Raw genomic sequence first — 13608 nt, 5'->3', positions numbered from 1 at the left:
GGCATGTGTGTGAGCACACTGGCTCACTGGCCTTCAGGAGGTGTTTCAGCTCAAGACGAGTGGCCCAGAAAGGGGGTTTCAGGCCTTTGTGCAGGGCACACAGGTTTAGTGGGGGAACAACTTCCCTACTGTGTGCTCTCGTACACAGAGGCAGGTGGAAAGCAGAGGGCAAGCAAGGCTGCACTAAGGAAGCTGGGCAGCGTCGAAGGTCCTCTCCTGCGGAATGATTAAGATCTAGTCTTTTAGCACATTTGATGATTATAACTTTTAGTGGTTTCTGATCTCCATTTTTAACCTTTACTTAACTGGACTCTTGTGTGTGTGTGGATGTTGCAAACTTTATGGGTGTGGGTGGAGAATCAGCCACTGGAGCAGAATCCAGGAAGACTTACAAGGCATCAGAGGCAACGATGGGACTGACCACTGGGGAGGCAGCGAGGGAGAAAGAAAGCTCTGTGCCTTGGCTTTGTTAATCCCAGGAAGAACCGGGAGCCCACTGCGTGTGTCCATCCATCCATCCATCCATCCGTGCATTCAACCAGCTACTGCTCTAGGCTCTGGGAACATGGCAGTGAACACCACAGACGAAACTCCCCACCCTCATGGAGACTGTGTGCTAGTGTCTGCTTGTACACATGTGTGTGTGTGGAGGGGTGCTGAGTAGTGGGTACTGAGTCCGACGTCATTATGAGCACAGGGGGGACCCCAGCTTCCCCAGCCCCTCTGGTCAGTGCCCCGTGGCACACAGCACAGAAGAAAGGAAGGCGTTCCTACCCCAGAAGCCAGATACCCCTCCCTGTAACCCCACCTCCCTGGGTCACCCCTTAGCCAGGGGCACAAGCGCCTTACTCAGGGCCCTCCTCCTCTTCCTCATCTTCCTCCTCTCTGTCTTCTTCCTCATCTTCCTTCTCTTCCTGGATCTGGGGCAGCCCCCTGAGATGAGGTCAGAGGCAAGAGGTGAGCCCACCTGCAGTGCACCTGAGTCTACCTCCTGCCCCATGTTTAGTAGGATGTCCTGTGGCCGCTGAGACCAGACCTGGCCTCCTCAAGCAAGAATCAACCTGGGGCCTCCCACCTGAGCAGCCCCGGGCTCTCTCTAGCAACAAGGCCTCTTCCCGGCATGAAGGGCCTGTCTCAGCCCCCACCATCCTGGTGGTGACCTGAGGTCAGCCCCTGACCCTCTCTGGGCCTCAGTTTCCCCACCTTTGTAACGTAGGTCATGGACCGGAGAACCCGAGACATCCTGTGATGTACTCATACGCATGTACAAGAGTGTTTATTGTGGAATTGCTTATAATAATGCCATTTTGGAATTACGCTAAATGTCCATCAGTAGTGGACAGGTTAAATAAATTCTGGGACCTCCATATAATGGAATACAATGGCAGCTGTAAAAGAAAATGTGGATGATCTCTACATACTGAAGGTGGAAAGACCTCAAAGTACATTGCTGAATGAATATAGGTGCAGATAGGTAGGTTCATGTGATATGTTATCTTTCATGCAAAAAAAAAAGAAAGAAAGAAAAGAAAAAGAGGGGAGTCCATCCATGCTTGTATATCCTCAGATGGTCTCTGGGATGGCAGAGAACCTGGCAGCTGCTGTGCCCATGGGAAGAAGGATGGGTGTCTAGGGGGAGGGGGAGGGGAAGGCAGGTTTGGTTCACACTCTATGCCCGTTTATGCCTTTGCTTCTACACTATGTGCTTATTATCTTCCCAATCATTTGTTCAGGGCCTTCTCTGGCTCCTACCTGGGCATCTCCTCCCCGGCCTCGTTCTCCGCGTCACAAGCTGGAGCTGCCTCTGAGTCCTGCCGGCTGGTGCTGCCATCCTGATGCTTGTCCTCTATGTCCCCCAGAGGGTCAACCTCCTCCAGGACAAGATCCGGCTGATCTGGCCTTCCAGGGAGGATGCTGACTGCAGGGGACACAGGGTGCGAGGGAGAGTGGGCTTGGGGCTCCGAGTCCCAGGGACCACACAGGGAGCCTTGGCCATCACCAGCCATGCACCAGCTCTCAGCCAAGCAGAGGACACGCCTCCATCATCAGTAGGAACATTGGCAACCAGAGTGGTGCTAACCTGATGGGCTGAAGTCCACGATCGTTTGCCCTATCTTCTTCCATTAGTTTCCCCCTCTTTTTCCTCTTGAAACAGAGCTTCCATTACAGGTAGTCTTAGTCTCCTTGGGGCCTCCTTGAAGTTTGTGCAGAAGCAGAAACAATGCTCCTAACCAGGGTATTGCAGGTGATGCCAAAAGACCCAGGCTCAGGGTTCAATTGCCACATCCAGGTGGCCTGGAATGTCCCAAGGGCTGCAGGGAGAGCTTCCCCACTGCCGGCACTCTAGATGCCACCCCCTGGTGACAGCATACTACATGCTTATTATCTCAACACCTGCTTCTGGGAGTCTTTCTCTCCCTGCTGGACCTAGAGGCTCCACTCTCTGAGGGGTTCAACTTTCTCATGGAGTTGGTCCCACCTTCAGAGAGGAGTATGCAGTTTTCAACACTTCTCCAAGTGCCATGCTCCCTGACAATGAAAACACTGTGGGGCTGTGAGCTTGGCAGAAGTGGGTGCAGGGGCATCTCAGGCAGGAGAAAGGGAGAAAGGGAGAGATTGCCTGGATACCAGGTGTTTCCAAAAAAGCTCCAGGGGCCTTGGTGGCGCCCAAGCCAAGCATGAATTACTAATGGTGACTTTAAATGGAAGCTGGCCTCCAGTCTTACCCTGTGACTTTGGAAGTTTCTGTTCATTACTGTAGAACAGTACTAATACTAATAATAATAATAGCAGTTACATTTATTGAGCGCTTACTATGTGCCAGGCCCTGTGCTAAGTGATGTACGTCGATTAACTCAATTAGTCCTCACATCAACCTTTTGTAGTGGGAATAATTATTATCCCCATTTGACTTTCCCTCTTTTATATGTTATACCCCATTTTACAGATAAACAAACTGAGACACAGGTCAACACCTTTTATGGGGTGCTTCCCATGCACCAGGCATGAGGCTGAATACTTTCTAAGAGTCACCTCACTCCTGGCTTCCTGCCTTCTGGCTTCTAGGTACAGACGTTACACTGCTTCACAGAGGAGCGCCTGCCTCCCCACTAGGGAAACCTCCCACATATACCTTGAACTAGCCTTTTCCACGGCTGGTCCTGGCTCCCCTGACCCAATAAGCAGCCCTGGGCTTTGACCAGGGAGGCTTCTCCACATGTGGCCCTAAATCCGGTAATGGGATGTGTCGTACGTCATTCTATGTTTCTGTCCAAAGATGGTACAAGTTCCTGCCTGACATAGCAGGGGACAGAACATCCCCTGGCATGTGAGCTTATTAGCATTCACGGCAACCCTGCAGGTTGAGAACAGTACTCTCTCCATTTTATAGACCAGAGAGCGGCTCAGAGAGGCTGAGTGACTTGTCCAAGGCCACACAGGATGTTGGAGGCAGCGCCAGGTCGCCTGACTCCTGCCTCTTTCCCTGATGTGCTATCCCAAGTGATAAATGTGCCCCATGAGGGCCTCCCTGGCATTGGCAGCCTCTCCGTAATGGGTGCTCGATGAGCCCAGCATTTGGCGTCCTGAAGAGTTGATGCACCCTTGCTTATATCTCCACTTTTCTTTTCACTAACCTTTTCTTTTTATGTACTATTTAGTGAGTAAGCATTTTACAAGCATTTTCTCCTTTCAGCTCTGTGCTAGGCCTGCAAGGCATGCCCTAAAACATCCCTGTTTTACAGTCAAAGAGTCTATGGTGCTGAGAAGGATGGTGCCCCATGTACCAGCCAGGAAGGGCAGCCCGAGGGCAATCGGCCACATTGATCCTGATTCAGAGCCCCGAGTGGGCCTTGTGAAGAAAACACCGTCTCACCCCCTTTCCTCAGGCATCTGATTCACAGCTGTCCTGGCTTTTCCAGGCCCCCCAAGTACTCAGGTCACAGATGGCCCATTAAAGCACTGCGGGTGCTCAAGCTCATGTGGAAACTGCTGCTCCATCCAGGGCTTAAACTGTGCCCCTGGAGTCCCTCACGGGCATTCCACCTCCTGGCCAGCATCCTCTCTGCCAGCCTAAGATGCCCCTTAGGGCCGCTGGATGGGGACTAGGGCTCTGACTCCAGCTGTGAAGATTATCAGCCCCATCTCGGGAGAGAGCTCCTGTTTCCAGGACAAGCAGACAGGGAGCCAGGGGCACAGATTCCAGGCCCCACCTGGACCCTGGGCTGTTGGCAAAGCCCAAGCCGTGGCTCAAAGCCTCTACCCTCTTTGGCAGGCCAAAGTCCAAGACACTTCAGATGGGGCCCAAAGCTCAAGAACCCTGCTTTGATCACTTTCCCTGCCACCAACGCTTGCTCAGCCTCAGAGTAACCTTTGTGAAGTCACTCCCCTGCTCAACCACCTTAAATGGCTCCCCATTGCCTACACCCTAGTCCCCTAAAATCAGTCCCTAGCTTTACCTTCTGCATCAAGGACTTGGCATTCGCTGAAGTACCCACCACTCTCCCTCTCTTACCTGTAGACATTTGCTCACTTGATTTCCTCTACCAGGCTGCCCTCCCTTCACCACCAGTTTGAGACCTCAGGGTTCTCAAACTCAAAGGCCCACCCTTCCAGGGAGATGGTGCATATGGGTGAAGTGGAGGGCAGGAGGAAGCTGCTGCTCAGACTGTCCTCACAAGTGTAGCTTGAGCCCATTACAACTGGATCTTCCCAGGTTTCGAGAGAAGCCAGACTTCTACGTAAAGCCACCTGATGTTTAAATGTTGGCAACTAATTCTAATTTTTAAAATCCCTCCTTGCCTCATACACAGACACCCGTGGGCCAGCTGGGACCCAGGGCAACCGGCTCAGGACTCCTGGCTACTGCTCCTCCCTGCAACCCCCATATCACGGCCTCATTTCATCCTCCCACTTTTCAAGCCTAAGTGCTCATTTTAGCTTATCTGCAGCAGTAACATGCAATCACAGGTTCAACGTGCTAATTTATGCTTTTAATATCTACGAAAGCATCGGTTGCCATCCATGGGTGGCTCTGACCCTCTGAGAGAGAAAACATGGCCAAGCCTGAGAAGAAAGCCTTGTGGGAAAATCTGTCCCGGGGGGCGGGGGGCACCAAGTGTGTGGCAGGCACCACGCTGCGCAGATGTCCCCTCAGCCCTTCCTTCAAAGGCTTTCCCCGCCTTCTGGTGGGAAGTTCCTGCTGTCTAGCCTAAGTGCCACAGGCTCCCCTTGCTCTGCTGGAAAGGGGCCGGCCTTGGTCCCCGAGAGGCCACTCTGGGACTGGAGGAGTTTGCTCTGATTCATCCTCGTCCTGCCTGGGAGCCTGGGGATGTTCAGGGGTCACTGTTCAAGGAGGGTGGGGGGTCGACGGTCACCCCTCTCCCCTTCCCTGCAGATCTTCTCTTCAGGACACCCTTCTTTCCTTCCATCCATCTGTCCGTTTGTCCATCCGCACTCTCCCAGGCTCCCTTCTCCCTTGTTTCAGAGGCCTCCAGCTGCTGCCATCCCTGAAACACAGGAGAAGACAGAAGGATGGGTGGCTGGGTGGACAGGTAGAGGGAATGAATGAATGAGCGCCTGAATGAGTGAAGAAGGGGGGGCTGGGGGATGGAGTGGGGAGAATGGAGGGACACTCACCCCCAGACCCTTAGGGTCACCCCGTGTAGTGAGTGGGTTTCATAGTGTCCCCCCAAAACAATCCAAGTCCTAACTCCTGGTACCTGGGAGTGTGACCTTGTTTGGAAATACGGTCTTTGCAGCTGTCATGAGTTAAGGATCTCAGGAAGAGATCATCCTGGATTCGGGGTGGACCCTCAATCCAGTGACTGGTATCCTTATAAGGGAAAGGACAGGGATATTTCACAGACACAGACGGAAAGGCAGAGATCACAGGGAAGCTAGAAGCCCAGGGGCACCGAGGATGGCCCACAGCCACCAGAAGCCAGGACAGGGGCGGGCACAGTTTATTCCTCAGAGCCCCAGGAGGAAATCAACCCTGCCAGTACTTGGAGTTTGGATTTCTGGCCACCTGGACTATGAGAGAACACATTTCCGCTGTTCAAGGTGCCCAGTCTGTGGTCCTTAGTTACGCCAGTCCCAGGAAACTAATGCCCAGTTTCTGGCCCTGGTTTTGAGTCGCCCCATTGCTGCCCCACTCCCACCCCTGACACCCACACTCCTGCACACAGGGAGGCCCTGTCCACAGCTGCCTGTGGATCCTGCCTCCCTCCAGAGGAGCAGCGAGGAGGATGAGAAGGGCCAGGAATTGTATCCTCAGAGCTCTCAGCAGCCCCTGGGAGGGTCTCTGTTTTTTCTGTTCACTAACCTCAGCTTGACTGAGCAACTGCTACCAGGCCAAGCGGACTCTAATCTCTGCTCCGTGAGAACTTGCTCTGTGACTTTGGGCCTGTCTCTGTCCCTCTGCCTGCCCCAACAGCCATGGGGGTCCCTGCTCTGTACCCTCGAGGATAGGCACAAGCTCCAGGAGACTGAGTGAGCCCTGCTCTGAGGCCTTCCCCTCACAAAGTAGTCACAAGTATACACACCCCATCTCTTCCCATGGCCGCTCTCAGACCCAAGATCCATAGTCAGCTGGCCTGTCTGTTCTCCGGGTCATAGGGTGCTCGTAAAGACCACCATCGGCCCAGTGGGGCTGGGGTTGCAGACACGTGAGGAGCGTGTCATGGGGCCTGTGTCAGGGTGGAATAGGGCCACTACCCACAGGCCCTGAACTCCACTTTGCTCACCTCTAGCTCTCATCACAGGCCTGGCACATAGCAGGCCCTCCATGGCCCTTTGCAGATGGATGGATGGATGGATGGATGGGTGCTCTGTACACCACATGCCTTTCCAAAGGCCATGAGATGAAGGAAGAGCAGATTTTGGACCCTAGCCCTCCCCTGCTGGCCTCAGTCTGCTCCCCGGTCCTGGCGCAGGGCTGGCATGAAAGGTAGCATGCACCTCCCTAATCCAGCCATAAGCTGGGGGTGCCCTCCCAGCTCAAGGGAGCTGGAGTCTATGGGATGCAGTTCCCCAGGGAGACCCCATCCCTCTCCTCTCACCCCCCAACCAGGGACTCTGCTTAACCAAACCCACTGGCCCAGCTGCCAGGGGGTCGTGGGGAGCTCTCTCTGGGTATTGTCAGCAGGAAAGGAGGCCCATCGACTTGGCCTCAGAACTGTCTCCTCTGGATGGAAGCAGGAAGGCAGGCCAGGTCTCCCCCCCACCCTCTCCCCAGCCCCCAGCAGGGGCTTCCAGCCACCATCTGGCTCTGGGCTATGCTCTGGCTACCTGGCCAGGCTGACCTGAGATGGGGTCTACAGACCATGGGCTCCCACAGCCCCAGGTTAGGAGACCCTGAATGTGCCCCCAGAGCAAGTCCAGGCCTGGCTAGAAACAGCCCCCTCACCCACGCATGCTCAGACCCAGCAATCCTCCCAAAGACACACACAAGGACCCATTCACATGTCACTTACTAGTTTGCACGTCACATGTCACAGGGGAATCAGGTTCCTACATAGGAACAAAGGGGAAAACAACTGCTGTGGCCTCTTCACTGGCCTCCTGCTTCAACGACCCCCCAGCTCACGCAGGTGCAGGAGGGTCTTCCTCCTCCCCTAGGACACCCACAGAAGATGCCCTTGCTTCAGGCTCGTCTCTTCTCTGCTTCTCCTCTCCTGCCTCAGAGGTCGCCCTCTGCTCCAGTCCCTCTCCTACCAGGACCACAGCTTGGTCCCACCTCAGCGCCTTTGCCCAGGTTGGGCTCCGTGTCTGGAATGCCCTCTCCTTGGTTCTCTCCCTCCATTAATAAACCTCCTCCCATCCTTCCCTGAGAGGTTGTCTCAAAGCTCCATCTGCACAAAGGCCTTTCCGTCCCCAGCACCACACCTTCTCTGCCCCCCACTCCTATCCTCAGGGACCTCTCCTCTCTGTGAAGGCATCTCCACGGATTAATCTTTCCTGCCACCAGGGCCCCCTTTCCTCCTCTTGGAAAACTCCAGAGCTAGGCTTCCTCTGCCACCTGCAGAGGCTGCACGAATGCAGAGCTTGAGGGCTCAGCCTGCAGGGAAGGGGCCCTGAGGCTGCCTGTCCGACTCCTTCTGCCCCGGACTGGGACCAGGCCTCCTGCCTCCCAGTTCCAGGTGCTTCTATGAAGGTGTCCAATTGTCCCCAAGGGAGAAAGGCAGGGACCAGGTTCTCGGAGAGGGAGAGGAAGAAGAGACATGGACATACTGGAGCCCTAGGTTGTCACGATGCACACAGAGACCCTAGGGCTTCCTTAGAGCCCCCATTCCTCCCAGAACATTTCAGCTCTTTCTTTTCTCTGGGCCTTCGCACATGCCGATCCTCTGCCTCAAGGGCGCGTTCCAAACCACCTGCCTTCACTTTCACCTTCCCACTTTGTACTTCTTCAAGTCTGAGTTTGCAACCACCTCCACTAGGAAGCCTTCCTTGATGCTCCCTGGAGATGCCTCCTCTGCACCCTACGTCCTCTCTGCTCCCCATCAGGGAAACACCTCACCCACCAACTGTGCAACTGGGACCTCCCAACAGGCAGGGCTGGGCCAGCACACCTCAGCCCTGTGGCCAGTGCCTCAGAGACTGTGTGTAAAATGAATGTGAGCTGTGCAGACAGGCAGGCAGGGAGGCTGGGCTCCCGCTGCAGGCTCCCTTCTTCCTTCTATATGACTGCCCCCCACCCCCCAGCCCGGACACCGGTCAATCATCGCACCCTTACCTGAGCTCCCAAGACCCCTCCCACCACCACCCCCGGTCCCCACTCCCCCAGCGCAGCACCCACCTGCTCCCCAGCCTTCCCACGGAGCACTGGCTGCGGCAGGGCCATCTCCAGCCTATGCAGGAGCCAGGCCACCAACCTGTGGGTGGGAGAGAGCAGCCGTGACCGGGTGGGAAAGTGAGGCCAGAGTCAGATTCCGCCTCCACCCGCCCCCAAAGGCAGACAGCAAGCCTGCCAGAAGGCAGACTGGAACCAGGTCTCCCCCCAAAGATTACTGTTCCCCTCCCTGGCCTCCCTGGGTAAGTCTCTGACTGCTGCTCAAATGCACATGGTTAAATAAAAGCTGGAACATCCATACAATGGAGCACTACTGAGCCGTGGAAAGAATGAAGCAGACCTAGATGCATAAAACCTCCTCGAAGATATATTATCGGGTGAAAAAAGCAAGATGCAGAACAGTATATGTGGTTTGTTATTGACAGAGGAGCGTGAAATGTACTGACAAGCTCGTCTGTGCCTGAAAACTGGGGAAGGAAGAGAAGCTGCCGATTCAGTTGCCCTGGGAAGGGGCCCTGGAAACCCCTTTCAGTTTTCTCCCAGGGGCATGTGTTACTTTTATAATTTAACAAACCAGTTTGGTGCAGGTTAGGTGTTGGGCAGGGATGAGGCACTGATCCTGCTTCCCATGGAAGGTGTGGTATTTGGGGGGCTCACCTGGCAGGGTCCCTCGGGGGCAGCAGGGAGGAAGCCTGGAAGTCAGGCTGGGGCTCTGGAGTCAGCTCCTCCTCGGGCTCCGGGGGGCCAGGAGTGGGCAGCGAGAGGCTCTCTGGGGCCTGCAGCCTGGGCTCCATTTCTAAGGGTGGTCCTGGGGGCTCTAAGCAGCAGAGAGCAGGAGACTAAAGGTGACACGGCAGGGCTCCGTGGGAGCTCTCAAGGGCACAGGGGTCCGGATTTGAGGGGCCAACATGACTGATTAGGGAGCCCACTGGGACCACCCCCACCCACACCTGTCATCAGACAGACATGGAACTGAGGCCCAGGGAGGGGGACAGATTTGTCGAAGACCTCACAAGGCTGTCCCAGGCCACTGCCTTCCCAGTCCGGATTGGGGCAGGGGTTCTAAAGCCCCCCATAACAACCCACTCCTGGCAAGCAAGCACTGAACCTCTCCATAGGATCCCCAGGCTCCAATTGTACCCCCAGCCCAGCCTGTGACCATCCCAGGCAGTCCCTTCCCTGGTCCCCTACCTGTACCTGGGCCCAAGGCAGCATTTGCATGTCCATCTCTGCAGCCCTAGATCATAAACAGGGAGTGAGGGCACGGAGAGAAGCAAGCCCTGTGCACTCCCTCCCCTGGCCAGCTGTGCCCTGGACTGTCCTTCTTCTGAGCCCCTGTCCCTCTGCAGTCACTCTTCCCATCAAGGACCCTCCAAGGGGGAGATCACCCCCTCCGTCGGCCCTGGGGATGGGGCATGGGGATAGACGGCTGGAGTAGGTGGGCCCTTCCTGGGACCCCAAATATCCTCCCATGTGGTCAGTTTCCTGCTACCCGTTTTCCCCCACTTACCTTGGAGGGTTTTGGAGGCTGAGGCAACACTTTCTCTAGATTCTGTTCAAACCACCTGAGTAGCCAGGGCCCGGGTCTACAGAGGGGATGGTGGTCAGTTGAGCGGCCTGACAGAGTGGCCAGCCACACTGTCCTGACTGCCTGCTGGGGTCCGAGGCCTCGCCCAGCCCTTCCTTACCCAGCCCTTCCTCACCCTCGGCTCTCATTCTGCTCAGTGGCTCTCATACTCAGCCTGCCACCCTTGATGACAAGGTAGCCACCTGTCTCGGTCAGCTCTGAGAAGTTTGAAGCTTTTGCCAACTGTGAGGCCAACCTGGGCACCCTAATGTCCCCACAGTGGCCCAGGCCCTGCCTCTGGGCTCCACACGCACCCACCCAACATGAAACCCATCCATGCGCAGCTCCTCCATGCCTCCTCCTATCCTCAGAAGGTGGCCCCCACCTGGGGATCTCCCAGTAAACAATACAACAAACCATGGGTAGCCCAGGGCCCATCTTCCCCATTTTTTGGATGAGAAATGTGAGGTCCAGAAGAGACGGAAGGCATGTCCAAGATCACACACTGAGGTGGTGGTGGATTGGGTGGGATCTGCCCTTAAGCACAAGACCCTGGGCTCTGAACACCCTGCTCCCCCACCACACACACTACAGATGAGGCTCAGGGGCTCCGAAACCAGCATTTAGGGATGGGGACTCACCCAGTATCCTGGACCCTATCAGCCTCACTGGGTCCATCTGCAGATGAAAGGAAGGGGGTCAGCAGCAAGACACCTGCCCAGAGCCCCCCAGGCAGCCCAACTCAAAACCAGGTGTGAAACCCGGGGCCAGTCAGATAAGAAGCCCTGCTCCTGTGTTCTCGCCCCATAGGCAGGGCCCAGCCCAACCACCCCTCAGCTCCACCCCTGTAAAGCCATCCTATCTCCTGGCCTTACCTAAGCCCCCAGTGCTGCAGTGCCCAAGGATCTGTGCTCCTGCCTGCTGAGACAGACAGACAGACAGACAGACAGACAGACAGACAGACAGAAGTCAGCAGAAAGCCCAGGTGCTGGGCTCTTACTACCCACCTCAGCTCCCAGCCCCAGCAGTACCTGAGCAGAGCCCTCCAAACCACTGTGAGCAGGCTGCGGGATGACCTTCTCCACACCCTTCCTGAGCCAAGTCAGCACCCAGCCTCTGGAACTGGGGAGGGACAGAGATACCAGCCCCCGGTCAACTCCCCAGCCCCCACCTGGTCAGAGTGAGTCCGCAGCTAAAGAACTTGGTTTGAATCACAAACCTCTATGTCCCCACTATGAGACTTCAGCCACATGTCTTCCCCCTGAGCTTTGTGTCCCTCTCTGGGAAGAGGGGGCACCAAGCCTTGGTGAGTCAGGCATGCCCAGTGCCATCCCAAGCCCACCCTCATCATATGCCCAGCAAGAGCAGCCAGTTCTCTCCATCACCCTTGGTCAGGCTCCAGGGGTCCCCGTCCTGCACTTGGCACACATCTGTGCTCCAGAAGGGTTGAAGGTTTCCTGGGGGGTGAGGGGGTCCTTGTAATGGAGGCTGATCAGTCTAAACGTGAGGGTCACAGGCTCACTGCCTGAGGCCAGCCCCAGCCGCGGACAGGCTCGCTAGGACGAGCACCAATGGTCCAAAATGTCTGAGCCAATTACGAGATGTTGAGAAAAAGTCTGGATTTCTGGCTTCAGGAGGAAAAATCACAAGCTCTGACCACACTGAACAAGCACTTCACCCAAGCACTGAGAAACCTCTGGCCCCACCCTCCATTTCTCTTGGTCACATTGCCCGTTGGGCCACAAGACCCCCAGCCTCTGCCTGAGGCTCCCTTCCGCCAGTTCTCAAGATGTCCCAAACTTTGCCTGGGAATGACTGTGGGCCTGAGAGCAGTTGCAGGCCCCACCACCCAGTGGCTCCCTAGCTTGCATGGGGTCTGGCCCTAAGGAAAGGGAGGGTGGTAGGTACCTGTTCACTTCAGGAACCACAGCGACCTGGGCCTGGAGGGATGTGGGTGGAGCAGAGACAGCCTTCTGTATGTCTGGAAAAGAGTCCCTCACACTTTAGATCTGGAGCCTCTGAGAGGCCCATTTCTGCACTGTTGAGGAGGTCAAGTCAGAGGCAGGGGAGAGAGGAGAACCCCAAGGGGGTTCCAGCTCAGTTCAGTTAAAAAGTCCCCAAGAGCCCACCCTTCGCTTCTCTCAGCCTCAGTTTCTTCATCTATAAAATGGGCCTGCCAGCCTTGTGGTTCCTCTGCAAGGTTCTCAAGGGAGAACACAGCCCCTTCCCACTGCCGGTCCTGCCAGTGTGGGCTTCTGGCACTTACCCTGAGGGCCTGGGTCAGCTGCAGCTACTTCTTCCCCTTCAAACGGCTCCTCAGGTGGCTGGAGGGTTCAAACAGCACCATGTAAGCCCTCAGACAGACCAGTACAGACACACAAACATATGCATACATTCACAGACTCAGAAACATGTGCATATACACACACTAACATGCCACACATGCACATGGAACTACAGACACACTAATGTATATACACATACACACAAACGTGTGGATACCTATGCTTGTGCATACACACATATAAATATGCATGCATGTGGTCATGTACACCCAATTTGTAAATACATACATATGCACAAACATATTACTAAGAACACATGGCATGTACATATACATACATACATGTGTGCACATGCAAACACATATGCACACAAATCCTATACCTGAGTAGCTCACTGTTTCCTACACACAGCATGCACTACCCCAGTAATACATTTTCCTGTGCTAGGATATTCCACTGCTTCGTCAACTCCAGTTATAATTCAGCTCAGCCTGCTGTGTCAAGGAAGCACACCCTGCCATCTTTCAATCTCCAAAGATAAGATGACTCCTTATTCTGAGCTCCCACAGTTCTTAGTCTGATATGCTTTTTTGGCCCTCCCAGAAGAGTAGAGCTGAGGCCATTTTTGGAGCTCACCGCATTTCCTCATCACCTCTGTCTCCTTGTAGAATGACCTGGCCAGGTACTCATCTGCTGACCTCTCAGGGACAATGCTTTAGTCATTATGCTCCCAGCACTGAGAGCCTGGCATCTATTAAAAGCTAAATCAAATCTGTTTAACTGAGCTTCTGAATTAGTTGTCATCAGCTTCCTGAATGAATGAGATGCAGACTGGCAGGTTTTGATCTGCTTGAAGGCAAGTTCTAGAGCAGCGCTACTCAGAGTGTGGTCCATGGACCAGTGTCAGTCTGCAAACTGTTACTGTTACCAGTGAATGAGCAGATTGTACTAGAATGTATATC

General features: G+C 55.0%; 1 protein-coding gene across 1 annotated transcript in view; it reads right to left on the bottom strand.

Moving 5' to 3' along the window:
* CNGB1 (cyclic nucleotide gated channel subunit beta 1) overlaps positions 1-13608 on the bottom strand; it is an 84979-nt gene that overhangs the window by 44127 nt on the left and 27244 nt on the right. Inside the window, exons 4-15 of the mRNA XM_088800330.1 lie at positions 12628-12685; positions 12270-12342; positions 11393-11483; positions 11237-11282; positions 11003-11039; positions 10305-10380; positions 9992-10031; positions 9452-9611; positions 8801-8876; positions 7476-7512; positions 1753-1918; positions 850-933 (exon numbers count right to left, since the gene is read on the bottom strand). Of these exons, the coding sequence (XP_088656456.1) occupies positions 850-933; positions 1753-1918; positions 7476-7512; positions 8801-8876; positions 9452-9611; positions 9992-10031; positions 10305-10380; positions 11003-11039; positions 11237-11282; positions 11393-11483; positions 12270-12342; positions 12628-12685 (944 nt within the window). The remainder of the gene's footprint in view (positions 1-849; positions 934-1752; positions 1919-7475; positions 7513-8800; positions 8877-9451; positions 9612-9991; positions 10032-10304; positions 10381-11002; positions 11040-11236; positions 11283-11392; positions 11484-12269; positions 12343-12627; positions 12686-13608) is intronic.

Source organism: Rhinolophus sinicus, chromosome 8 (assembly GCF_057876585.1).
Source record: "Rhinolophus sinicus isolate RSI-liver-muscle chromosome 8, RSI-T2T, whole genome shotgun sequence".
NCBI lineage: Eukaryota > Metazoa > Chordata > Mammalia > Chiroptera > Rhinolophidae > Rhinolophus > Rhinolophus sinicus.
This window is presented reverse-complemented; position numbering and strand designations above follow the sequence as displayed.